We start from the raw sequence: 27,277 nt of genomic DNA, 5'->3' as shown, positions 1-27,277 counted from the left end.
CAGGAAGTATAGCTGGGTGGCTGTTTATGAGGCTCACCAGTCTCCTTTGTGATAATATACTACAGGGATTGCATTAACAAAACTGGAGTTGCAGTTTAAAGTGTACTCAAGGTGATATGATGAGATAGAAGAGCATGTAAATGTACAGTGGCAAGGCTGCGTTTGTTTTCTTCTTTTCGTGTCTTCAAGTTAACCATAGAGGATTAAAAATAAAAGTTTTATACATACCTGGGCCTTCCTCCAGCCCTGTACACACTGTTCGCTCCCACGCCGCCGTCCTCAGCCTTTTCCAGCTCCGGTACCGGGTCCCATAACTTCGGCCAGCCGAGGTCAGTGTGAGCATGCACATTGCGCTCTCTCCGGCGGCTGGGAGCTACTGCGCCTGTGCAGTACTATTCTCCGCTGGAGAGAGACGGATGCACTTGCGTCAACTGGCCGAAGTTAAGGAACCTAGTACCGAAGAAAGAGAAACCATAAAACTCTTGCCTGGCAGTGCACAGCTTTTGTCTGCAGGGGATAGATTAACAACTTACTGACAAGCTGACACATTAAAACGTCCTATTAGAGCCTGTTTACGGCTGCAGGATGTTTTAATGCGTCGTTTGCTCCCGCTGCCGCTGTGCACGTGTGTGCGCCTCATCCGCCACCATAAATGGCTGCCTTAGGGACTTAGCTTTTATTTTATGAGGGTATATTACTATTACTTTACTACATAGGGGCTTGTAATTATGGATTGGACATAAACAAACCAAAAAACAGAAAAATTACACCTACTGTATATTTCCCAATAATATTTTGTTGCCATACATTGTCATAGGGACATAATTTATAAGGTCTAATAATTGAGATAAATGGGCAAATATAATTTGTGGGTTGTATCCACAGGAGAATGTTTTATTTTAAAACTATAATGGCCAAAACCTCAAAAATAATGATTTTTTTTCCATTTTTCCCGTTAATTTTTTCAAAATTTGCCTCAGGCGGAAAAAAGTCTAGGGCCGGCCCTGGGTGAAGTGGTTAAAAAAAATCAAAAGTTCATATACCACATTTTAGCTCCGGGACATAGACAGTGTAAAAGTTTTAATCCTTTATATGACAATACAACATTAAACTTATTTTTTTAGGTTAAAAAAAATAAATAAAATAAAACTGGTGGATTCAAAATGAAAAAAAAGAGAAAGTAATTTTCAGGAGTAGGAGGATACTAGATACAATTGTATCTCATCAGTATATTTTCAGGTTTTTCCTTTAAAAACCAGATTGGTGATTTGCCATGCCATGTTCTGTTTGTCATCATTACACAGGTAATCTGCAACTGCATCTCCACCCCTTAGCCTGTGAAAAATTCACCCCCCCCTCCCCTCTGCCTCTGAATTCAGTGGCTAGTAATCTCCTCCTCCTCCTGCCCAGACTGAGCTCCCATAAGCCCTTGCTACAAGGGTCTGAGTGCCTTGGCGTTTTGGAGAAGCTGTGGGCGAGGCTTGTTTAGTTTATAGGGAATTATTAAAACAAAAAAGTATTTGGCTTGAGGAATGTCCTATAAACTATATGAAAGGAACATAATTATGCAATGAGTAAACGTTCATCTCGGATCCACTTTAAGAAGAGGCATTCACAAACCCCCAACCTGCTGGTGCGGCCCCTAGGTGTGTGTACCTCATCTGCCTATCGACTGGCTGAGCTTTGTACTTGAATACCCAGTTTCACCTATAGGTATTTTCAGACATCAGGAATTCTGAGCAATGATAGTGATGCAGTCAATAACTTTTATTCTACAGTAGGTGAAGTATTTTAACAAGTTCACCCACCTTTTTATTCCCTCTAGTGTCAACATATAATGTAGCTTGTATATTTACTGTACACCCAGGTGTCATGTTCTCAGCTTGTGTTTTATAAACCACCGGGACTCCCAGAGCCACAGCTAAAATGTTTAGCGCTTTATTGAGGGAATATATCATGAGGACAGATAATACAGCTCTTTGTCATATGCACGGCAAATCTCAGGCACACACAGTACCTGCTCTGATTAAATGTGTGAATCTTCACCCGACAGTGACTGTACTTCTGCAGGATCTTCTTGGTGTCTTCATCTGTGTTGAAGGAGTTCATCAGCACGAGAGGGACATCTGTGTTATAGGTTATGTTCAAGTGCTAATGCAGAAAGGAAAGCAAGACAACAGCATCAAGTACCATCCTAAAGTAAAGTACAGCATACGCGTTACAGAAACAGAACGAAACATCCATCACAAAATGCTCTAATACAATCTCCTGTAATTTACACGGCAGAAGCCTTCACTAAACACCGTACGAGAAAGAAAGCTTTACATGATCTCAATGGTGCCTTGGAAAGAACTTTCTAGAAAATGCATTGCTTACTAAGGGTCTGACTACTGTGACACACTGCTTATTCGGGGAAAAGCCAGGCCTTCTCCCCTATGGGAGCTGCTGCAGATTAGGAAAGGGAGTTTCCACTGGTCGCCCTGGCCATTTCCAATCTTGCCGCTGCTCCCGTTCTGCTGCGTTGCCGCAGCCGGCATCGCTAAGCTTTGCCATGCACAGCTATAGGGATTTGGCTGCATAAATATGTGATCACATCTATGGCTAGTGCAAATAGGCCCTTAGGGTTTCATCCCATTAGTGATCGCAAATCACAAACGGTAAGCGAAAGCAATTTGCTACACAAAACACCATGCGAATTTCAGAGCGCTTTGAATGAATGCGATTTTACCCTTCAAAATAAAGTGCTCTGAAAATGCTACAGCAAATCGCCAATCACAAAGCGCAGGCACTGCCAATTAACGTAGTGGAATCACGCTCATCGGGTTCCACTGTTGTAGCACTTTGCCGAGTGTGCTAGTGGGTCCCAGCCCCATAAAACATTTTGCAGCTGATTAGATTTTGATTTCCCAGGCAAACTAGCCTGCCCCTATTATAACTATTTACTTATATAGCTCCTACATCTTCAGTAGAGCTGTTCATAGTACATAACGGTGAAAGATCATTCTCTTCTACCAAAAAAAAACGTAAAGTGGAAAAAGTAAAGAATGCATTAAAGGACACCTGAAGTGAGAGGAATGTGGAGGCTGCTATATTAATTTCCAATTAAACATGACCAGTTGCCTGGCAGTCCAGCTGATCTTTCAGGCATCACTGGTGTCTGAACACCTGAAACAAGCATACAGCTAATCCAGTCAGACTTCAGTCAGAAACACCTGATCGGCATGCTTGCTCAGTGTCTTTGGCTAAAAGTATTAGAGGCAGAGGATCAGCAGGACAGCCAGGCAATATGCATTGTTTCAAAGGAAATAAACATGGCAGCCTCCATTTCACTCTTATGTCAGGTGAAATTTATTTTCGTATTCTTTTGTTTAAGAATTTAGATAGCACTGCTTATTTACATACCGGTTAATAAGACTATGCTCTTTCTGGAGAATTTCCCCAGACCCATTTAGCTATAAATTTCCACAAGCCAGTATAACCTCTGCATGCTGTAGTGCCAAGAAACAATCACAGGGTCTCGACATTTTATGGCTCCTTTAAAAACTTTATAAGCTGCTATCCTAACGGCCTGTACCCACCACACGCTGAGGCGCTACACCTGCTATTGCCGAAATTCTGTTTTGTCCCCATGTTTATTGCCTGATGAAGCGGGCTGGGCCTGCGAAACGCATTGCACTTTTTTGGGGTACTATTTAATAAATGTGATTGCTGCTATTCAGACAGTCTTTCGTGTCTGCTTTATGGAGGTAAGTCCACCACTTCCTCCCAGCAAATTTTAAAGTTTTTATCCGATTTTATCCTGCTGGCGCCTCTGTTCTCCTACTGCTGTACCCGCCACGCGATTTTTCTGACGACCGTTGATTTTTTGAGTAACGACCAGTTTCCGCGCTCTCGCAATGTGGGTTTAGGCACGTGATCATGCGAACGACATTTAGCGACGTGCGCCGATAATGACAGTCACGGCACATCAGATCTTTAAGATCCCCAATGACTCCACACAAAGTACTGCGATCACTTAACTTCCCGTTCCAGCCCGTCATGTAACGCTGCGGAGCAGGAAGAGTCGCTGCACACTCGTCAAATGGATGTTGCTGGACCTGTCGGGTGGTGAGTACTCAGTTTAAGACCACTGGTTTAGCAAATGGTTTATGTATCATGCAACATCATTTAACCACTTCCTGCAAAATGGACGTTTATAAATTAATGGATAAAGGGCACTGGGATAATAATGTTACTCCTGGTGCCCTTGTGATCATCAAATTATATGCGATCCAAAAATCTGATCTAAACGCGACCAGTGGAAAAGGGGCCTTGCACTTTCTGCCAAAACCTTTGTCTTTTTCAGTTCAGGATTGAATGGAGCAGGGTTAGGACATCCATCTGGTTTGTATGTTAAGAGATGTCAATAAGACGCGAATTGTGATTAACATGCAAATTAACATGCAAAACTATATGCAGCTTGAAATTGCACCAAATAAAGTTAAATGCCTGCTGAGTCTGACTGGCTGTATTCCAAGCCGCATATATTTATGTAAAAGGCTGTGCCCCCCCCCCCCCCCCCCCCCTAAAGGATGGAGGATTCATTCAGTTCCAGTAATGTTGCAGTACAATAGAAGTCTGTACATTTTCCCCAGCAGGGGCCTTACAAATACTCTCATCCTTTCGTACTGTGTCAGAAAATAATTTTGGCAAAAGTCACACTTTAAAAATACATGTGAAGATTATTTAACCTCTTGCCAGCCACAAACGAGTTATTTCACTTTAAGATAATGCACTGCTTTTGTCTTCAGCCGGCAGAACTTGTTGCGCTGTAAAACTCTCTCCAAGCAGAAAACATAGAAACTGAAAGCAGAAGTCCTCTTATTGTCTCACACTACCCCCTAGTGACCATAGATACACTTTACAGCAGTACTAATTAGAAGGAAATCTAACAACGAAGAATTAAAAAAAAAAAAAAAAAGCTAAAATACATTGGCCTAGAGCAATTGCAAGCTTCTAAATAAATTGGCTGCTAAAGGGTAATGAGTAGATGAAGCTGTAGTCACCTCTATTTGTTTCACAGTTAGATCCAGGAAGGTGTTCTCATTTCGGACTCCTATCAAGCTTTTCGGGCCTTTGCAGCCCATGCTGGTCCCCAAGCCGCCATTAAGCTTGACAACAACCAGTTTGTTGAGCACGGATGTAATGTTATCTGGGAGGCCTCTTGCTTTTATCTTCTCATATGGCTGTATCTGTTAAACAGAGAAAAAAAGATCAGCGGTAAGATTTCTCACTCTTTCCTTATTTGTAGCAAGGAGCATCTAAGAACAAGCATATGAAAAAGGCATACAATATAAATTGTGTACAAGTGTAAGAAACAGAACAGCATCCATCTCATTCAGACACACACAAAAACAAATATTCTAAAATTAAAAAAGTTCATAATCAAATGATTATAGAGATGGGGCCTGAAGCACGGATGGCTGGTGAATTTGCCGCATGCAGGCAGCACAATTTTACCTGCACTAACGCTAGGCGAGCAGCACGCGCTATGCTATTAGTTGCTATGGTAACGCGCAGTGAACCAAGTGTTGCCATGGTAACGTGCTCCTCGCCTGACATTAGTTGCCATGTGTTACTTGCGCTTGACAAGTTAACCAGTCAGTGCATCAAGTCCATAGTTTTTTGGTTCTTAACCTCCATGGTGGTATTGACACTTCAATACAAAACATGCTATGAACAGTATTGACTTCCATACACATTAATACTCTCCTGCACTGTATACTAGAACCTTGCTTGACACATTTTGGCAAGTTATAGGAAAAAAAGAAAATGAATTAGATCACTTTTTTCACAGAAATCCTGGGGAAATTGAACGCCAGGGAGGTTAAACTTGTCGAGGTTACAGCACCTTCTCATTTTAAAGTACCCCTTGGTGTTGCTAAAACTAGGAGTTGCCGCAAGCAAGAACTGGCATTACATCTTTTGGTGCCCCTGTATGTCCCAGCTTTGTTTGCCCACAAACCTTATCCTACCACCTGAGTAACCCCACACACAGAGTCCCAGCTTCTACAATGTGTCCCCTGCTCACTCATTATAGTGCTCTTCTCTGTATGCTGTCCCCCACAGCCATCTTTATTCTTCAATTACGGTTTCTGTTTATTACGTTATGAAGCGGGCTGTGTCCCGTAAAACGCGTTTTCTACAGTTTACCCCTTATTTTAATAAAAAATACTCCTTTTTCCACCTATTTGAGTCTTCTGATGAGGTAAGAGACCTCTTTTTATTTGAAATTTTATTTTTGAGTTCATTTCTCCGCTAATGGCTTGTTAATAAGATTAAGGGCGCCTTCACCGATTTGCCTCTGTATCCCTCACCTCTTTGAGGTGCCACTATATCACCGGGGAGATTATCCGCCAGTATAAAGGACCACAGGAGGAGAGCGACTGCCTGGTGCCAGTGTTCCAGTACACCGAGCGGAAACAGGTATACCCGTTTCCGCATGTGATTGTCATTGGTTGCATCAGGGCAACCCACCTTTGTGAGTATTTATTACCCACACTATTACCTAACCCACTAGTCTAACGATACTACACCATAAGGGCTCCTGGTCTCATCCTTTCCCTAGGCCTAAGACGTTACCCTCCATAGTGTGGCGACCGTTAAGGACCTTCCCACAAACCCTTATTATAGTGCTTCCCTCCCGTTTTCAATTCTGTCATCATAATGCTCCTTCTATTATAGTACCAGTATCTCTTCTCCAAGAGGCTTGTCATTTTTACCACTACCACTCCAGTTTATGATCTGGCATTGTACTACTGTCTGCATTGTGTTGTGTATCTTTTTGCTATTACCTGCATTGTTGTATCTATTGTCTATTACCTGTATTGTTCTGTCACCCCTGTTATTGTCTGTAACCCTATTTATTGTACAGCGCTGCGTAATATGTTGGCACTATATAAATCTAATAAATAATAATAATAATAATTATAAAGAGGCAAAGAGAATTCCTCAAAACACTCAGTCCCTGCCTTGGACAGATAGTGTATATGGCAGGCATTACGGAAATGGTGTCATTTCCCCCCATCCACTGTGGCATTACAAGTCCAGTGTTCTCCCCAGAAATTTTTTCCAGCCGGGTGGCATGAAAAAGTAGCCGGGTGGCATAAAAAAAATAACCAGGTGGGGTTAGATGAGAGAATGGAAGGGCGGCGTTTTTCTGCTCAACTCTGCTTACAACAGAGAAGGAGGTGAGCCTATGACAACCGGGTGCTCACCAAATCTAGCCAGGTGGAGCACCCGGCTCAAAGAGCCTAGGGAGAACACTGCTCTATTATAGCTCCTAAAAGAGACAGTCCTTCAGAACTGACAGACAAATATGGGTCACTAATAAAAGCACATTGTTGAGACTAGATTAAGCAGCCTCAGCTGATATCACATTGAGGCTGCATCAAACACTTTTGGGTGTAAAGTAAACCTGCTCATGTTATGATAGCCCATCTTCTGGAATAGATGTAAAAATACAATCTACTGGCTGCATAAACAGAGAGGCCAGATATTACTTTGTTTGAAAAATTGCTTCTGCAGCTAAACACAATTTTATTTATAAAATTACCAAGTGTAGATTAGTACAGGCTGACAGCTTCTGGCTCTGTGGGTGTAGCTGCTGTAACTGCCTGCATTGCATCATTCCTACTGTTTAGAACGAATGGAGGAAAGCACAGACTGTTAACTCCAGTAAGCCTGTAGCCTACAGCCATACTAGTCTGTGGTGCAGGAAACACCCACTGTCTGGACTCTTGACACTTCGCTATTCTGGCTGTCAACATGAAGAGAAGCAGACATGGTGTGAATAAAATTATGTTTCACCCATTGAACATTTGTTGTTTCAAGATTTTGTTTTAGTCATTTTTTTTGTTTAAATCGTTCTGTGCATTTTTAAATTTTTTTTTATTTCCTGCAGTACCATGCGGCACCCAACTAGCCCCCGACACCCCGCCCGCCAGGACTATCATATGAAAGAATCAATCCAGCTGCACTGACAAACCTTATGCGCATACTTTCAGGCTTGACAGTGTCTGTGCGCGGCTGCGCGCAGGCAGCTTCTATGCGTGCCTCTCCAGACTGTCGGCTTAACCTCACACGCTGGGCACGCCTCTTACTACTACTGAGCCAATGAATACACGAGCTCGCCGGGAAGTGCGAGATCTCGTGCACAGAGCTGTGCAGATTCAGGAGCAGCGCTGGTTTTCGCTTTCTGCATGAGAACCCAGCGCGTCCTGACAGGCGGGCATGCGGCGATGACTGCCAGAAACCAGCCGGGCGGTAATGAAGTTTACCTGGGCGGCCAGCCCACTTGTTTGATCCTGGGGAGAACATTGCAAGTCCCTTTGGCCCTGTAATGAGCACCTCATTCAGAGAGGAGAGGCTCAGTTATGCCCGACTGCACAAGGCTTCAGCATTATGGCCGCCAGGACAACCTCAAAATGAGTCGCAGTACACCTGGAAAGCATGCCGCAAAATGGCCCCCCTTTCAGAATACGGCTTGTTTTACTGCGTACATGCACAGTAAAGAGGCCCTGTCTAAACTTGAAAGCATTGTGTAAGAGAATAAATAACTAAAAGGAATATGGAAGAGGTCATTGTTGAATCCCCTCTAGAGATGTTCCTTGCCTGGTTGTGGTGCGGATTTAATAAATCTTCACATCATTGACCCACAGTATGCAGCTGAGCGGCTGGGGGTGGCGAGGTAGCGTCTCAAGGCTGATTCCCAAAATACTTCATGCTGTAATCTGCCACAAGATTTCTCTCTGATCAGATTTGAATAGAGAAAGATTTGTCTCTAGGTCGATCTGCTAGATGTATGAGCACCTTAAAAGAAATCCGAAATTTTGATGGAACGATCGATAGAACAATTGTTTGTCCTCGATTGGCATCATTAAAGGCACCCGATCCAATCAATCGTATGGTCGATCAATAGCGAGATTGTATCATTAATGGGCATCTTTACATGCTTGAGGCAGTTGTGTGGCAGGCAATACCAAAAACAAGAGATCAGAATAACAGCTGGTCAATTGGCATAAAAGCCTCCATATAGCTTCGAAGCTCAGCATCAAAATAATGCACTGATGAGTAGATGTGTAAACAGACAGCTCTGATGATGCTCATGTTCATCATATTCCTTTGTATGAAGATATTAAAGGGAATACTGTACACGAATGCAGCCTTGCAGTAGCTTCACACAATCCAAAAATAAACTGACATTTAATTGGCCTCTGTACTAATTGGCCTTACACTTTGGTAGGAATAGAAGATTTTGAGCCCCCCGAGGGCATGACAATTGCAAACGGTTTAATGTACTTAAAGGGGAACTTCAGCCTAAACAAACATACTGTCATTAAGTTACATTAGTTATGTTAATTAGAATAGATAGGTAATATAATGTTTTACCCACCCTGTTTTAAAAGAACAGGAAAATGTTTGTGATTCATGGGGGCTGCAATCTTTGTCATGGGGGCAGCCATCTTTTTGGTTGAAAGGAGGTGACAAGGAGCAGGAGACACAGTTCCAACTGTCCTGTGTCCTGATAACCCCTCCCACCTGCGCAAGCTAGACTTCAAATGTCAAATTCAAAATGTAAAAAAAAAAAAGAGAAACAAAGTTCTGATGCTGTGAAACTGTTAAACACCAGGCCTTTTCAGTGCTGCTGAGTCGATTTTTAGTCCGGAGGTTCACTTTAAGTCCTGCAGAAAATGGGCTTGATTCACAAAAGAGTGCTAACTGATAGCGTGGCCATTTTCGTGTGAATTTTCACGCGCAACACAAATATTTTCATGCACAAATGATATCGGTTTGCGCGCGAAAACGTTGTCGTTGTGCGCAAAAATGGCTGTGCTATCAGTTAGCACTCTTGTGAATCAAGCCCAATGACAGCACCACATAAATGCTTATTTGCAGGTTTAATGTAACTCACAAGAGCATGGATACAATTCTGAATGTGTAGGTCTACTCGTACAATAAATGAAAAGACCAGCACTTAATTAAGCTGTAAACGTGATGTTGCTAGAGGTTAATAACCACACATAATTCTGCTCTGTGCCCGTCAGCTGAGATCAGGACATTCAACTGACAGACCCCGAGGGGACACAGCAGGTGACGTGCAAAGTATCCTTTGTTGTACTATGCTAAATAATGCATTCCACACAGGGGTTTATAAGGCCAGGAAAAGTTAAAGTTCAATCAACCACCTGAGTAAAAACACTTGACTGAATCCTTGAAATTATATTCAGTCAATAAATTCCTAAATGATTCCTAACTAGTCTTATAAAAAGACAATGGGGACACATAAATCCTCTGTGCCTGACAACAGCTCCCGTGCGTATCAGAATTCACTTTCAGCAGTGCTTTAGGTCCCATTCTCACTGGGGATCGTAAAACGCTAGCAAAATTGCCAGCATTTTGCAACTGAGATTTTCTTATTGAGATTAACGCATATTTTTTATTGGACATTGTCACAATATTTTAGGGATCGTGATCTGCGTTTTTTTTTAAATTTTATTTCGTGATCACTTTAAAATCGTGAAAAAACGCTGCATGCACCGCATTTGCGTTTACCGCAAATTTAAAGCAACTGCGGCAGTGAGGTCACTGCCACATACTTTTAATTACACTAGCACTTTTTAAAACACTAGCGATTGCTGCAATCCGTGGTAATCACATCCCAAAACGCCCCAGTGTGAATGGGTCCTCAATGGTTCTTCAAGAAATCAGAGAAAACGACAAGAGGCAGATCAGCAGGTGTGTGCACAGACACTCATGTGGATGGGGCCTTTAGGAGCTGCATTGTCAAGTTAAAGAGAAACTCCGACCAAGAATTGAACTTTATCCCAATCAGTAGCTGATGCCCCTTTTACATGAGAAATCTATTCCTTTTCACAAACAGACCATCAGGGGGCGCTGTATAGCTGATATTGTAGTGAAACCCCTCCCACAAAGAAATTCTGAGTACCTACTCTTGGCAGTTTCCTGTCTGTGAACCCTGTTGCATTGTGGGAAATAGCTGTTTACAGCTGTTTCCAACTGCCAAAACAGCAAGGAGCAGCTACATCACTTGCCAGCAGTAAAAATGTCACCATGTGATAAATGTCAGAATATAAATCAGGGATTTAAAATATTTTACAATGGGCAAACACTGACTAAATCATTTATACATAATTATTGTAAAAATGAAGCACTTTTTTATTACATTATTTTCACTGGAGTTCCTCTTTAAGTAGTCAGGAGTTGTGAGTCAATACCAGAGAATGAAGAAACAGTAATGTGCGTAAGTGTTCACAGCTGTCATGGGAGTAACTGGCTAAACCTGATCATATCCTAGTATTGCTCAACACGGTTTAACAACTTCATTGTACGACAAGAATCCGCTCACCGCCAACATGAGGTTTATTTTCTGCACACAGATCCTGGAAATGATGACTTAAGACAATGTTTCAATTTCAAAATTCTCCCTTAAGGTGGCCACTAATGATCCAATCTTTTTCATCCAATCTTACCATTTCTATGTAATATAAGGTAACTGCCTGAAGTATCCATTCAGTATTTTCACTGAATTTACCCTTATACTACATAGAATTGGTAAGATTGGATGAAAAAGATTGGATCATTAGTGGCCAGCTTCAGGCCCAGTTTCCGCTTCAGCAGATAACATTACAATTCGATACGTTTTTGCAGCTCCGAGAAATGCAGGAAGAGGATATACTATAGTTAAAAGTAGAGACCTGTATAAGCAATCTTGCAAATTCTACCCCCTTGGGGTAATCTCATGGCTGTTTACTGTACAATTTCTTGTCTTGCCAAAATCTAAAAAAGTCCTAAAAAGTACACTTCCACTTGTAATTAAAAATAGGTTCATTTGGCCACAAACTAAATGCAAACTCCCAACCTGTTTTTTTTTTCTGGACAATGTAATAATGCATTCAACAAGGGGTGTAGCAATAGTCATAGCAGCTGCTACGGGCCCTGGAGGAGAGGGGCCCAGTGGGTATTAAATGTATTCATTATAAACTTTCTTGTGTTTCTCCACCCTCTGTCTTTGCCTCTTTGCCAATAAATGATGTGCATTGTTAATTGCATGAGACTGTAAATGGCCCAATTAACTCATAGCCATAGAGTAGGGGCAGATGACATTGCTTAAGAGTGCCTACAGCTGAAAGCCCCATGAAAGTTTTGCTATGGGGCTCCATAATCTCTAGTTACGCCACTGCATCCAACCCAGACACGAATGGGAAAATGGAGTGGAGACTGAACTGGTCCTTTCCTCTCTGTGCCGAACAGACCGTTGCGAGAGGGAACCATGCTTTACTATTGATCTATTCATTGTTGTTGACTTGGTTACACAACATAAACTGTGAATGAGAAATAATGCAAAAACTGTATTGCAGTTTTGTAACCTCTAATCAGGGCCGGCCTTTGACCTGAGCGACCGGAGCGATCGCTCAGGGCGCCGGCTTCCAAGGGGGCGCTCATGCCGCCCTGGCTGCATAGGTTATCTGGCTGCAGCAAGCTCTGGCTGGGTCTGTCTCGCTCTTGCGTCTGGCTCCGCCCCCTGGTGCCGCTGGGGGTGATGGGGGCGAAGACCAGCAAACTACTGATGTGGTGCCAGACCCGTGCCTAGGGAGACTGGTGAGCGGCAAGAGAGCTGAGGTGGGTGTCCACAGTCCCACATCTGCAGCAGACCTGACCAGCTGTTCTCTGTAATCAGCTGTCCCCAGTCTCTCATGCCTGCGTGCACGGCACAGAGGAGAGCTCCCCTCTTCTGTGACACTCAGGGGCGGAGCACAGTAGAGAGAAGGACCTGGACCTGGGAAAATCAAGCAAGGCAGACTTTGCAGGTCAGGATGGGTAGCTATGCTGGGGAGTGGGAAAGAGGCATTGCTAGGAATTGGGGAGAAGTCAGAGCAGAACAGGCAGAGATTCTGCTCACTTCCAGGACTGAGCTGCCTGTTCCTTCTGCTGGATCACTTTACCTATTGCTGGGATACACTTACCACCTCTGGAGTTAGTGCCCAGCTGGGAGTGCTCTCTCTCTCTCTCCTTCCTCAAAGCCAGTGACTTCAGAAGATGAAGCTGCTGCCTGTTTTTGTGGGGTCATTAAGATAACAGGCAAGAGCTGGGCTTCCTGGGTGAAAGGAGAGCAGGCAGGGGAGTAATAATGAGCACTGAGTCAGGGCTGTGGTGATTCTGCCTTCTGTTCTACCAACACTCAGTCCTTTCTCGTTTTCTCTGTTAATCTCCACTCTCCCTTGTAAGATCTCCCCTTTACCTCAACAAAATACACACACACAATTTTTTTCAGTCTCCATAGTTTGTGTCTATATAGCGCTGACATCTGCAGCATATTACAAAGTACATAGTCATGTCACTAACTGTCCTCAGAGGAGCTCACAATCTAATCCTACCATAGTCTAATATCCTACCATATTATTAGCGCTGGGGGCACCAAAATCTGGTTACGCTCAGGGCGCTGTGAAACCTAAGGCCGGCCCTGCCTCTAATCAAACTGCTTAACAATCAAAGTGGAGATCAAGGTAAGGTTTATTCTTTTCTTAACCAGCTGAGCGGTCTGGACGAGCTCAGCTCGTCCAACACCGCCAGCGGCTGCCGCTCAGGCCCTGCTGGGCCGATTTTAATGAAATAAAAAGCAGCACACGCAGCCGGCACTTTGCCAGCCGCGTGTGCTGCCTGATCGCCGCCGCTCTGCGGCGATTCGCCGCGAGCAGCGGCGAAAGAGGGTCCCCCCAGCCGCCTGAGCCCAGCGTAGCCGGAACAAAAAGTTCCGGCCAGCGCTAAGGGCTGGATCGGAGGCGGCTGACGTCAGGACGTCGGCTGACGTCGATGACGTCACTCCGCTCGTCGCTATGGCGACGATATAAGCAAAACAAGGAAGGCCGCTCATTGCGGCCTTCCTTGTTTATTCTGGGCGCCGGAGGCGATCGGAAGATCGCCTCCGGAGCGCCCTCTAGTGGGCTTTCATGCAGCCAACTTTCAGTTGGCTGCATGAAATAGTTTTTTTTTTATTTAAAAAAAACCCTCCCGCAGCCACCCTGGCGATTTAATCAGAACGCCAGGGTGGTTAAAGCACACCTAAGTGAGGAATATGGAGGTGGCCATATTTATTTACCTTTAAACAATGCAAATTGCCTGGCTGTCCTACTGATCTACTGCCTCTAATACTTTTAGACATAAGGGCCCATATGCAATTCCTTTTTTCACCTGAGTTTTCTCCTAGGTGATATTTTCTCAACTTGTAAATAAAATGCCTTTTACACCTTCAGCAAGCAAACAAATACTCAAAGTAATTTTGGCAGAACTTTTCCAACTATTTTTTAATACTATTTCCATTGCAAAGGGCTAAAAAGTTAATTTAAATTGAAGATGAAAAGTTATCTCCTAGGAGAAAACTCAGGAGAAAATTTGAATTGCATATGGGCCAAGGCCTCAAATCACTAAGCTGTTTAGACTGCTCTACTGATGGTTTTTAGTCTACTGATGGTTTGGTGTAATGTTTTAGACCTGTTTTTAGACCTGGTCTAAAACATTCGGTAATTAGGTCGGTAAAGCAGGGGAAATGATCAAAAGATGCAATTCACAAAGGCAAACAAGGAGTAACCACGCCCACTTTTTCTGACAGAGATTAGACCAGCTGATTTCTGTCAGTAAAGCAATTCTGTAAGGTATTTTAGACATAAGGATGGAACCTCTTGAATTAATTATGCAGGAGTTTAATTGTATCCAGAGGAGAGCTCATCAGAGGAGAAGGATGTCAGTCAAAGCTACTCGTTTGTGAATTGCATCTTTTGCTCATTTCCCCTGCTTTACCGACCTAATTACCAAATGTTTTAGACCAGGTCTAAAACATTCGGTAATTATTAGTGTATTCCCTCTTAATGCAACTGATTTACAGTAGACTAAAAACCATCAGTAGACTAGTCTAAACTGTTTCGTGAACTGAGGCCATAGATCCTGAACAAGCATGCATTGCAGATGTTTCTGACAGAAATCTGACTAGATTAGCCACATACTTCAGATGTGTGATTCACACACTACTGCAGCCAAAGAGATCAGCAGGACTGCAGGCGACTGGTATTGTTTGAAAGTAAATAAATATGGCAGGTACCATATGCTTCCGGGGTATTTTAAGTATAGGATAGCACAGGAAAGCAGGAGAAGTGGTCAGGTTTTTATTCCTCTCGATTTTTTCCTCACTTGTTTCGGTGATGTACTGTAATTCTGAATCTGCAGAATGTACATTTGTCATTAATAAACTTCTGAATGGAGGAACCAGTTCCAGTGATAGCTCTGTGTCTGGAACAGAAAGGAACATAATAACACTCCAAAAGGGCCACCAAGCAATAAAACCAGACATTACAGGTACAGATTATTAAAGGGAACCGGATGTTAGCGGGATATGGAGGTTGACATGTTCATTTGCTTTTAAATAATGCACATTGCCTGGGGTGAAACTGAACCTCTGCCTCAAATACTTCTAGCCATAGACCCTGAACAAGCATCCAGATCAGATGTCTACAACAAATCTGACAAGATTAGCTGCATGCTTGTTTCAGGTGTATGATTTACACCCTACTGACCAGAAAGATCAGCAAGACAGCCAGGCAACTGGTATTGTTTAAAAGGAAATAAATGTGGCAGCTTTCATAGGTCTCACACCTCGGGTTCCTTTTAAAGTCCAGGGTTCTGTCACAATGTAGGGAGATTGTAATGGAACCATTGGAAGACAGACAAGGAGTAACAAGTATATTACATGAAAGAATAGAGAAGAAGGAAATTGAGTAGAAGAGGGTACAGAGAGCAATGGAGAAAGTAGTCTGTCTAGTAAATAATTTAGTCATTGTGAATACACAATCCCCTCAAAAGGCAATGCGTAGATACACAAGGGAAGAACCAGCAAGCAAAGAAAACCATAGACTAGATCATTACCCCCCAAAAAATTAGGATGTTATTGATTTTCATGTCAAAAGAGGAGTTTATGTAAACATTAATATTTGTTAATAACTGAAAAAGTATTTGGGAATATCACTCTTGGAAAAAGTAAGAGGTAGAAGTTGCAGAATTTAAAGGGTTAACACAAATCTTCTGAAGAAAGAAAAAATACCAGGAGAAATTCGATATTAAAGTCAGGGAAAAGCTGAATTCAGCAACATCATTTGGAGAGATTTGGAATCTAAGAAGTAACTGGGAAACATTTGAAAAAAAGATTTCTACAAAAGGGTAAACAAAATGTATCCCCCTAAGTTATACCAGCTGCTGCAATTTTCTTTCAAACCCCTTCTTCCCTTTGCTTGTAATCTGCTTTGAAATATCACTGAAATATTTTTCTGCCACTGAAAAGTGTCACTTTTCTACAGCTTACATGACCTGCTAGAAGGCACTGCTGCCTATACAGGCCTGTCCTACAAAAAAAAAATAATAAGAAGAAGAAAACGTCAGATCGTCTGACTGGAAAGAGTAAAAATGAACACACTCCCAAACTTCTTAAATCTATTTTGGACATTTCATTTTGGACCAGTGAATATATCCAGAGGAGATATGGCATAGTTCTAAAAATAACCCTAATGTTCTTCATATGGAAAGCTGCCAAGCCTAATATAGCCCAGGGAATCCTTTAAGGTCAGATGGAGGGCTAGGGGTCCCCAATAGAGCAAAATATTATAAAGCTGCCCAACTAACTCAACATTTTACATATCTATGGGATAAGTGAGCCTTTCTGGTAGACTGAGCTGGAGGGGGAGGAATGTGTGCCTCTGTTGCTACAGAATGCATCATGGACAGACCTACAACACAGGCAATATGCAATGACCCTATACTATAACATTCTCCATGTATCTGTTACTTAAATATTCATCTAATCTGTTATCTTTATATATACCGTTACTTTGGTTTCTCGAAAACGCAACACTTACGTCTGGGCTGCATAGTCCCAGTAGTTTTCTGCGATGGAAGAAAAATTCCTTTACTACAGTGACTCAATTGTGTTTGGACACAGAATTTAAGACCTTACAGTGTTTGACAGACAACAAGGAGGCTCCTGTTAGCAAGATATTTTGCCGTTTGCCAATTAAATATTATATACAAAAGGTAATGGCTAGATAGGCATCCCTAGAATCAATGATAATATTTGAGACCAAATGTAGACATGATCCATCCATTAGAGGAACTATTTCTAACTAAAATGAGAGCGGAATCTGGGTAAGATGATAAGTGATGTATGGAACTCTATCTATGTATGGAGATTTGTGGCGAGAATAATCATAAACCCCAGGTGCAGTAGAGACAACATATAAAACATGAATTAGTTGGTACCTCACCCCAGATAGATGGGCAAACATATGGACATAAGTGAGATTACATTGTTTTATGGGCTATACCTTAAAGGGAACCTAAACTGAGAAGGATATGGATTTTTCCTTTTAAAATTATACCAGTTGCCTGACTCTCCTGCTGATCCTGTGTCTCTAATACTTTTAGCCACAGCCCCTGAACAAGCATGCAGATCAGGCACTCTGACTGAAGTCAGACTGGATTAGCTGCATGCTTGTTTCAGGTGTGTGATTCAGCCACTACTGCAGCTTAAAGGGGAACTTCAGCCTAAACAAACATACCTTCATTAAGTTAAATTAGTTATGTTAATTACAATAGATAGGTAATATAATTTTTTACCCACCCGGTTTTAAAAGAACAGGCAAATGTTTGTGATTCATGGGGGCTGCCATCTTTGTCATGGGGGCAGCCATCTTTTTGGTTGAAAGGAGGTGAAAAGGAGCATAAGACACAGTTCGAACTGTCCTGTGTTCTGATAACCCCTCCCAGCTGCATGCGCTAGGCTTCAAATGTCAAATTCAAATTGTAAAAAAAAAGAAATTGCACCAAAACAGCAGAACGAGAACAAAAACATCAGAAATCCCATCATGCTTTGCACAGCATCAGGGGAAAAAAGCCCGGGCAGTTTTCTTCTGTGCAGCTAAAAATGAGGCTTGTATAAGAGAAACAAAGTTCTAATGCTGTAAAACTGTTAAAGAAACACCAGGCCTTTTCAGTGCTGCTGAGTCGATTTTTAGTCTGGAGGTTCACTTTAAGAGATCAGTAGGACTGCCAGGCAACTGGTATTGTTTAAAAGGAAACATCCAGATCACTCTCAGTTAAGGTTCCCTTTAACAACTTGCTGCACCAAGTGCAGTATATCCACGTCCCTCAGGGCTTCATCTGAAGTCCCAGAGACGTAGATATTCCTCTATTGCCGCAGCGCACTGCCACTCGCCTTCTCACCGCTGATCATTAGAGGGGAGATGCTGCAGAATCTAAGTCCCTGTGTCAATGATCACCGGCATCAATGAGATGAATGCGGTCATTGTCATAATGGAAGTAACACGCCCATGTATTACTTCCTGTACGCATACTAATAGTATGCTCAGAAAATAATGCATGAGAACATCTTGTGGCCAAATAGTAAAATTAAGCCTACATACATTTATTTATTTATTTATTTAAATAAAATACCTATACATACATTTTAAAATTACCCCCTTGTCTCCCACACTCTCCGATAGTTACTCAAATTAAACTTTTAATAAAAATAATTATAAAAATTATAATAATAAAATGACAAAAAAAAAAATACATAGTTACCTTAACCTTTTCGGGACCATGTGCATGAGATCCTACGCCGCACTTGTGGCTGTTCTAGCCTGATGCGGCGTAGGATCTACGCCGGCCCGCAATTTCCGCTCCCGACGCGATCGTGCGCACCCGGAGGGGGAGATTAAGCTGTCATATGACAGCCGACATCTCCCCCGAGTGATCAGCAGCCATCGCGTATGGCTGCTGATCACACGATCACTACGATCGCCGTCGGATCGTAGTGATCTGTTTGACAGCTGCGGCGGCAGGGGGGGAAAGAAGAGGATCCACTCACCTCCCTGCCGTTCCAGCGACGATCGGCGCCCCTCTCCGCTCTGGCCGGCATCTCCGCTTCATCTGACGTCAGCGCCGGGTCCCGGCTTGATGACGTCATCAAGCTGCGACCCGGAACTGCTCGTCAGACAGAACGGAGATGCCGGCCGGAGAAGAGGGTCCCGTGCGGCTCATCGCTGGAGCCTGGAAGGTAAGTGAAGGCTGCTGGCAGAAGGGGGGGCCCAGGCCACCAAGGAGGGACACAATGCCAGGCAGCCACACACGGGATCCGGCCGCCTGACCCCCCCAAACGTGCGCACCCCCTTCCCGCGCAAAATGCCTGGTCCTTAAGGGGGGGTAGGTGGCCGGTCCCGAAAAGGTTAAGGACTACATTTTTTTTATATTTATGTCAAGAGGGTATATTAATGTTATTTTTGAAATGATGGACTCAAAACTGAAAAAAAATGCACCTTTATTTCCAAATAAAATATTGGCACATACACTGTACTAGGGAAATATTTTAACTGGGACAAATGGGCAAATACACTTTTTTTTTTATTTTATCCACAGTAGAATGTTTCATTTTAAAACTGTTATGGCCGAAAACGGAGAAATCATGAATTTTTTCAAATTTTTTAATTATTCCTAATATATAATGTACCGCCCAAAGAAAGCCTAATTGGTGGTGAAAAACAACAAGATATTTTGTTTTGATTAATAGTGATTAAGTTATTGGCGAATGAAAGGGAGGTGGGCTGAAAGGTGATAATTGCTCTGGTCCAGAAGGGGAAAAACCCATCAGTGGTCAGGTGATAATTGCTCTGGTCGAGAAGGGGAAAAACCCATCAGTGGTCAGGTGATAATTGCTCTGGTCCAGAAGGGGAAAACCCCCTCAGTGGTCAAGTGGTAATATATAGAATTGGTGAAATTGTAAGGTAGTGAAGGAATTCTGGATCTAAGTCTATTAGTTGGTATATACAAGTCTTGACATTTCACTGGTAAAATCAGAGAGGTTACAGTGCCCAGTATGAAACTAGAGGAATGTGCTAAAAACTCAATTATTCTTAATGTCATAACTTATTTTAGCAGAACACTCAGCATACGTTATTAAAACCCACCAGAGGCACTGATAAGATATTGGAATTGGCATGAAGAAGCAGTGTAGTAATATGCCTCTGTGCGATGAGGGGGTCCTGACCCGGGGCTGGGTACTTCTGCCCCTGCTATCTTTTTTACTTTCTTCTACTTACTGCTGCTTTCCTGTAAGCAAGCCTTTTTTTTTATTTGACTGATTTAAGTCTAAACCTATAGTTAACAGTAAAACAACGTATAGAAAGTATAAAATGAATCTAATATGCATGTTGTACATCATATATGACGTACTCCATGAGCAATATTATATGACTTAAACTGTTGTAACATTATGTGGCAATTGCGCATATTGAATTGGTAGGATGCAATATTGTACCCATGTTAAAAAAAAAAATACACATAAGAAGGCTCCTCCAGGCAGAGTCTATTGCTATTTATTATTATCTTTGGATCTGCAAACATTGCATATTCCTGTGCAGACCTGCAGCCAAACTGAGGTTAACATCCCATCGAGCAATAAAACAAACCAGATACACAAACACTCAAGGTTGACCTCAGATGATTGCAGTAATCCCCATCTCTATGAATCATTAGGAATACAGCTATTAGTTCTATAGATATATACACATTTAAAGGGAACATGAAGCGAAAGGTATATGGAGGCTGCCATATTTATTTAATTTTAACGTGTACCAGAGCCAGGATAATTGGGTGCATTTATACCTACCTAGGGCTGCATTATGTCAGAACAGTGGTCCAGATAATCAGCTGGGGTAGAGCGACCTGCAAAATGGGGCCACAAAGAACGCTACAACTGATGCACATCGCCATATGATTGTTTGCAGAAGAGCTTGACATTTTAAAGAGGAACTCCAGTGAAAATAATTTAATAAAAAGAAAGTGCTTAATTTTAACAATAATTATGTATAAATGATTTAGTCAGTGTTTGCTCATTGTAAAATCTTTCCTCTCCCCGACTTACATTCTGACATTTATCCCATGGTGACATTTATACTGCTGGCAGCAGTGGTAGGTGATGTCAGTGAAAGGAGATGCTGCTTTATTTTTTGGCAGTTGCAAACAGTTGTTATTTCCCACAATGCAACAACAAAGTGTGATGTCAATACCTCAGTGCTGAGAGGTGCTGACATCACACTGTGGGAGGGGTTTCACCACAAAATCAGCCATACAGAGCCCCCTGACGATCCGTTTGAGAAAAGCAATAGATTTCTCATGGGAAATGGGGTATTAGCTACTGATTGGGATGAAGTTCAATTCTTGGTTAAGTTCAATTCTTGGTTACGGTTTCACACCGTGCGAGGATCCTGGACCGGCAGCTGCGTATGGAGCGCTCACCATGGGACAGACCGCTGCGAGGGGCTGGAGAAAGCCCCAAGTAAGTAAATCAGATTTTAGATAAAGTTGGTTGATGATGCCTTTAAAAGAGTGAAAAAAATTATTTTCAAATTAGTTTTTACCTTATTTTGTCAAAACCACATGCAAAATGCATGACTATTTTTCTCCATAGGAAAGCATTGCATGCAGAACGCATGTGCTCTGCATACAGAAAAAATGAACTTGTTGAGCGTTTTAAAAACGCATCAAAAAACACATTGAAAAATGCATACCAAGTGTTATTTGTGCAGCCCATAGGCTATCACTATGTGTTTTTGCATGCATTTTCTGAAATGAATGCGATTCAAGTAAGTGTGAGCCTGGCCTTATGCTGGCTAGACTACCTCAATCAGGAGACAAGCAAGTCGGAATAAAAAACAAAGAAATGGTTTGACAGTCTGAATGTAGGCGCATGTCGTATAAGCTGCCTCTATATATCTAACTAGTTATGAGAATGTCCTGGGTCTGAGCCAAGATAGATTTTATATCCCGATTCCTCCCGAAACATATCACAGCGTTTCCTCAAGTGCTGCTAACGCATCTGTATGATCGCAATTCCGAAATTAAATCGAGATGGAATCCTAATACAAACTGTCATGTGAGACCAAACCGGAGCCTGGAAACATCAAAGCAGGTCTATTTATCGGCAGACAGGATGATAAATCGCAGTGCTGGGATTTTCTCTGGGTTCGGCACACTCACAAAACAAATTAGTGAGAGTCAAAACAAAATCGAGTCAATTTAACATCCTTCACTTGTGGTAGAAGCAATTTCCTTAATCAAATTGTCTGCAAGAGTCTGCACAGCTAGGGAAATGATGCAGATTTATTCAGCAAAATGTAAACTAACAAAGCAAAACACAGAAAAGCACAAAAACACACGTAGTAATACGAGCGCTTCACATAAAGTATGCATTTCTGCACTGCATGCCTATTAAACTCAGCTGATTGGAGAGCTCTGGGTCTTATGCCTGGTACACACCATGGAATTTCCCATCAGATAGGTTGAATCAATTATTTCCAACAGGTCCTACCTCATTTCTGATCAATTTTCCGGTCACTTCTATACAAAATCGATCAGAAAAACAATCAGAGATCAGATTGGACCGGTTGGAATTAATCAATTTGATCAGTCTGATGGGAAATTGGACGGTGTGTCCCAGGCATTAGGATTGTTCAAGAAAGAAGTGTGAACCCAACAATATATACCGTAGGCATGGTAGACCAGACAGGGCTTGCTGTGTAGCTCTTCCTTCTTTCGCGTTATGCTCATTTTAAGTTATTTTTCACAGAAATACCGTTAGTCATAACTGTCATTTAAAATCAAAAATAGTAGTTTTTAAAAGAAAAAAATTACATACGGGTCATTGCTAATAATTTTCAAAATAAGTGGGATACAATTTAGGAATTAAATTCTGGCCAAGGCCCACAACCAAAAAACATACTGGAATTTAACCAAAATGGACCCAGTTGTACGTGTATTCAGGAGTGATGCATCCTGGGAAACCACCGTTGTTCAAATACCTTCCGTAATTAAATTACCGTACATTCAGCATCTATGACAATGTGAGGGATATCAGATGGTAAGCTCCACTGAGAGAAAGGATCAAGCAAATCAGAAAATGCAGTAAAACGATGTTGCAAAATTTACCATGTATAAAGGCATAAATGTACCAGTACACTAACCAAGGCTGATGATAACCCTTCCATTTTGTTCCCTTACCAAAGCTGTCCCCTGTGATTTTTACTAAAGTCTTCAAATGCTGTCAGACAACATTTTCTGGAGTTTGTAGACACTTTTAAGCAGTGGTGCTCATCCGCATTCCGGATATCCGGGAAACCCGGATATCTGACCATTTTTCAGCTATTCCGATCCGGGTTCCGGATTTCTACAGAAATAGCTATCTGCGGATATTTGGTCGCGTAACGTGGATATCCGCAGATATTGCGGATATCCGGATCCGAAATACTGTAACTAAGGAGATGACGTCCTGGAGCCAATCAGAGGGGTCCCAGCAGAAGCCCTAGCAACCAATCACAGAGGGGAACCCTGGCCAGCCCCAACTGACCTCATTGAGCCAATCAGAGGGCTCCCAGCCTAAGCCCTGGCACCCAATCACAGAAAGGAACAGAGGCCAGCCCCCCTGTATAATAAGGAGGGCTGCCATGAGGAGACATATCGTCCCTTGCTTGAGAATGCTCACTGAGAGACATGCTCCAGAGCTGCTGGCCTAGCAAGCGCTGTACAAAGTTGTAAACCTAAAGCTGTTCAGTGATTAACCCCTTCACTTTCACTACTCTATTGTTATATTGTTAATTAGCTTGATTTCATAGTGTGACAGTCAGAGTGTGTGCTCCAGTGCTGCTGGCCTAGCAAGGGCTGTACACAGTGATAAACTGTTCAGTGATTAACCCCTTCACTATCACTACACTATTGTTATATTGTTAATTAGCTTGATTTCATAGTGTGAAAGTCAGAGTGTGTGGTCCAGTGCTGCTACAGCAGGTGTGTGTGTGTGTGTGTGTGTGTGTGTGTGTGTGTGTGTGTGTGTGTGCGTGCGTGCGTGCGTGCGTGCGTGCGTGCGTGCGTGCGTGTGTTGTGCACAGACCAGGCCAGCTATTAGCCTTAGCTAGCTACAGTATAGGTTAGGGATTAGGGGATAGGATTACTGTGTTATTGTGTAGTTAGTACTGTAGTACTACAGTCAGTGCTAGTAGTTGTTAGAGTAGTAGTACTACTGTGTTAGCTTTCTACAGAACTGCTGTGCTGTGAGCAGTGCCAGTGGGACAGTTAGTGTGCATGAGTGTCTTCTCCTCTGCTGTCTGACTGTCACTTGGCATGTGTCACTTGTCACGTGGCACTTGTCAACTGCCATTATTTATAACCACACCCACTAACATTGAGATAGGTTAAAAGGCTGTTTGTTTGATTTTTTATAAATATACTGTACATATGCACAGATATTGGTTGCTTAGCAGTTGGAATCAGATGTTATTTCCCACAATGCAAAAAGGTTCACAGACTGCAAACTGTCAGGACCTAGGTCCTGACATCACACTGTGGGAGGGGTTTCACCACAATCTCAGCCATACAGACGTCCCTGATGATCTATTTGAGAAAAGGTAAAGATTTCTCATGGGAAGGAGTGTATCAGCTACTGATTGGAATGCAGTTCAATCCTTGGTTACAGTTCCTCTTTAAATGTCCTCACTCTGTAACTCTCTGTATTGTGCCATAATGCATGTGCAGACGGCAATCATCAATCAGATGGCTGACTGTAACATCTGCTGCTGCTAACTGGTAAGAAGTGAACAGAAGGTGTGCTATATATTTCCAACACTACCTCATAATTGCTGCTGTTAGGGTTTAGAGGACACACAAGATGAGGCCACTATCAGCAAACAGTAGGAATGTACTGCATGATAAGAGTCAGCTTCCTTCAGGCATTTAATACACTGATAGCAATATGTTCCAAGAACAAACCAACTCATGTAAAAAAGAAAAAAAGTTCTGTTACTGCCATTATTCTCACACGAAGTGAAGGGCATCACTCCGCATACATGAGCACAGCTGAACTCACAGAACCCCTGCAGCTGTGCTAATACAGCACAAGACCTCAAACAGGAAATAAATCCACGTAGGAATTATTCTCAGCAGGTTCCTCAGCATACATTTTGTCCAAGAAGAATGCATACACTACAAAGACTAATGCTGAACACCATATTCATGTATAAAGTGGGATGTATTCTACTCTGGGAAGGTAAGACCACCAAGTACACAGTGTGGCTTCTTGGTTAGAGCTACAGTTCTAGGCTTGCAGCTCTGGAGTCCTGAGTTCAATTCCAATCATAAACTATGTGGTGTTTGTGTGCTGCCCTTGAGCTTCAACGTGAGGAAAACATTCCAGTACGTTAATTGTCTTGTCCTTAACTACTAAAGGACCAAAGTAGTTGAAATCTACGCCCTGTTTTGATGGCTCCTGGCTGCCAGGGCGTAGATTGCAACTCACCGCCGCTGCGCGTAGCCGCCATTTCCGTTGCTCCCACCAATCTCCCTGCTGAACCCCCGCCGTCTCCCGCTGCAGCTCACTTACTCTGCCTGTCTCTATGACGACAGAGCCCTGTGAGCGGGTCAGGAGCAGATTCATTGGCTTCTAGCCCTGCCTTTCAATGTAAGCAACTCCCATTGGCTTACATTGAAAGACAGGGTCAGGAAGCGATGAAAGCGGCTCCTGACCGGCTCAGGAACCAATGAAAGCAGCTCCTGACCAGCTCATAGGAACTCTGCCGTCAAAGACGGGAGAGTGAGTGGCCCAGCAGTTGCGGCAGGCATGTGTGGCGATTTGTCAGGATTCCGCCGTTTCTGTACCAGCGGTTTCAGGTCTTTAAGGGGGCAGAGACCGCAGGTACTTAAGTGGTTAATGCAGCCCAAATCTATGGTGCAGGAACATTAAAGCGGAATTTTTATTATTTATTTTGTAGAGAGTTCAATCCAGTTTTAAGTTGTGAGCTCAGAATAATGAAAGAATTTGATAAAACTCAGGGACGGATCTAGACCAAATTGCGCCCGGGGCAAGGTCAGGTTTTGGCGCCTAAACTGCCATTCCCCATCCAGTTTTGGTGCCTTTTTAAGAATTCAACAAACTGCGCCTGGGGCAAGAGACCCGCTCGCCCCCCCCTAGATCCGTCCCTGATAAAACTCATCAATATGCTGATACTATATAAAATAGGAAAACAAAACAGACTAGTGCCACATACAAAAATCATATAGACACTGAAATCAGCAACCCTCAAATACTCATCAGTGAAATATCACTGGTGAGAGAGAAGCAGAGCCCATGCAGTTAGATAGCTACGCTACCAGAGCTCATCTTCAGGCTGAAGCATAAAAATACAATTTAGTATTTCATTAATGACAATGCTCAAATTACATAGTTACATAGTTATTTGGGTTGAACAAAGACATACAGCCATCGAGTTCAACCAGAGAACAAAGTACAACAGCTTGCTCCCTCCCATATCCCTGTTGATCCAGAGGAAGGCGAAAACCCCTTACAAGGCATGGTCCAATTAGCCCCAAAAGGGAAAAAAATTCCTTCCCGACTCCAGATGGCAATCAGATAAAATCCCTGGATCAACATCATTACCTAGTAATTGTAGCCATGGATGTCTTTCAACGCAAGGAAAGCATCTAAGCTCCCTTTAAATGCAGGTATAGAGTTTGCCATAACTACTTCCTGTGGCAATGCATTCCACATCTTAATCACTCGGAGGGCCCTTTTCCACTACAGCGTTTGCGATTGCCTAATCGCAAAACTGCAAACCGCTAGTGATTTTAAAATCGCTACGGTTTGCTTTTTAACATAGGAATCGCGGTAGGTAATTTCCACTACCGCTATTCATTTTTTACTTGATCACGATGCGGAACGATTTTTGCCGCGATTTTGCTATGCAGTGCATAGCAAAATCGCGATCGCAAACGTCAGGAATTTTTTTCTTTTGCTGAATCGCAATCGCTAGCGTTCAGCGCGAACACTAGCGATTGCTAGTGGAAAAGGGCCCTTACTGTAAAGAACCCTTTCATAAATAAATGGCTAAAACGTTTTTCCTCCATGCGCAGATCATGTCCTCTAGTCCTTTGAGAAGGCCTAGGGACAAAAAAGCTCATCCGCCAAGCTTTTATATTGCCCTCTGATGTATTTATACATGTTCATTAGATCCACTCGAAGGCGTCTTTTCTATAGAGTAAATAAACCCGGTTTATCTAACCTTTCTTGGTAAGTGAGACCTTCCATCCCACGTATCAATTTTGTTGCTAGTCTCTGCACCTGCTCTAAAACTGCAAT

At 42.6% G+C, this 27,277-nt stretch overlaps 1 protein-coding gene across 4 annotated transcripts in view; it reads right to left on the bottom strand.

The window, feature by feature from the left end:
* UGP2 (UDP-glucose pyrophosphorylase 2) overlaps window positions 1–27,277 on the bottom strand; it is a 177,762-nt gene that overhangs the window by 27,190 nt on the left and 123,295 nt on the right. For all 4 annotated transcript variants that reach the window (XM_068232360.1, XM_068232362.1, XM_068232359.1 and 1 more), the window contains exons 4-5: window positions 5,046–5,231; window positions 2,018–2,151 (exon numbers count right to left, since the gene is read on the bottom strand). In XM_068232360.1, the coding sequence (XP_068088461.1) occupies window positions 2,018–2,151; window positions 5,046–5,231 (320 nt within the window). The remainder of the gene's footprint in view (window positions 1–2,017; window positions 2,152–5,045; window positions 5,232–27,277) is intronic.

This window comes from Hyperolius riggenbachi, chromosome 4, assembly GCF_040937935.1.
Source record: "Hyperolius riggenbachi isolate aHypRig1 chromosome 4, aHypRig1.pri, whole genome shotgun sequence".
NCBI classification, from domain to species: domain Eukaryota; kingdom Metazoa; phylum Chordata; class Amphibia; order Anura; family Hyperoliidae; genus Hyperolius; species Hyperolius riggenbachi.
This window is presented reverse-complemented; position numbering and strand designations above follow the sequence as displayed.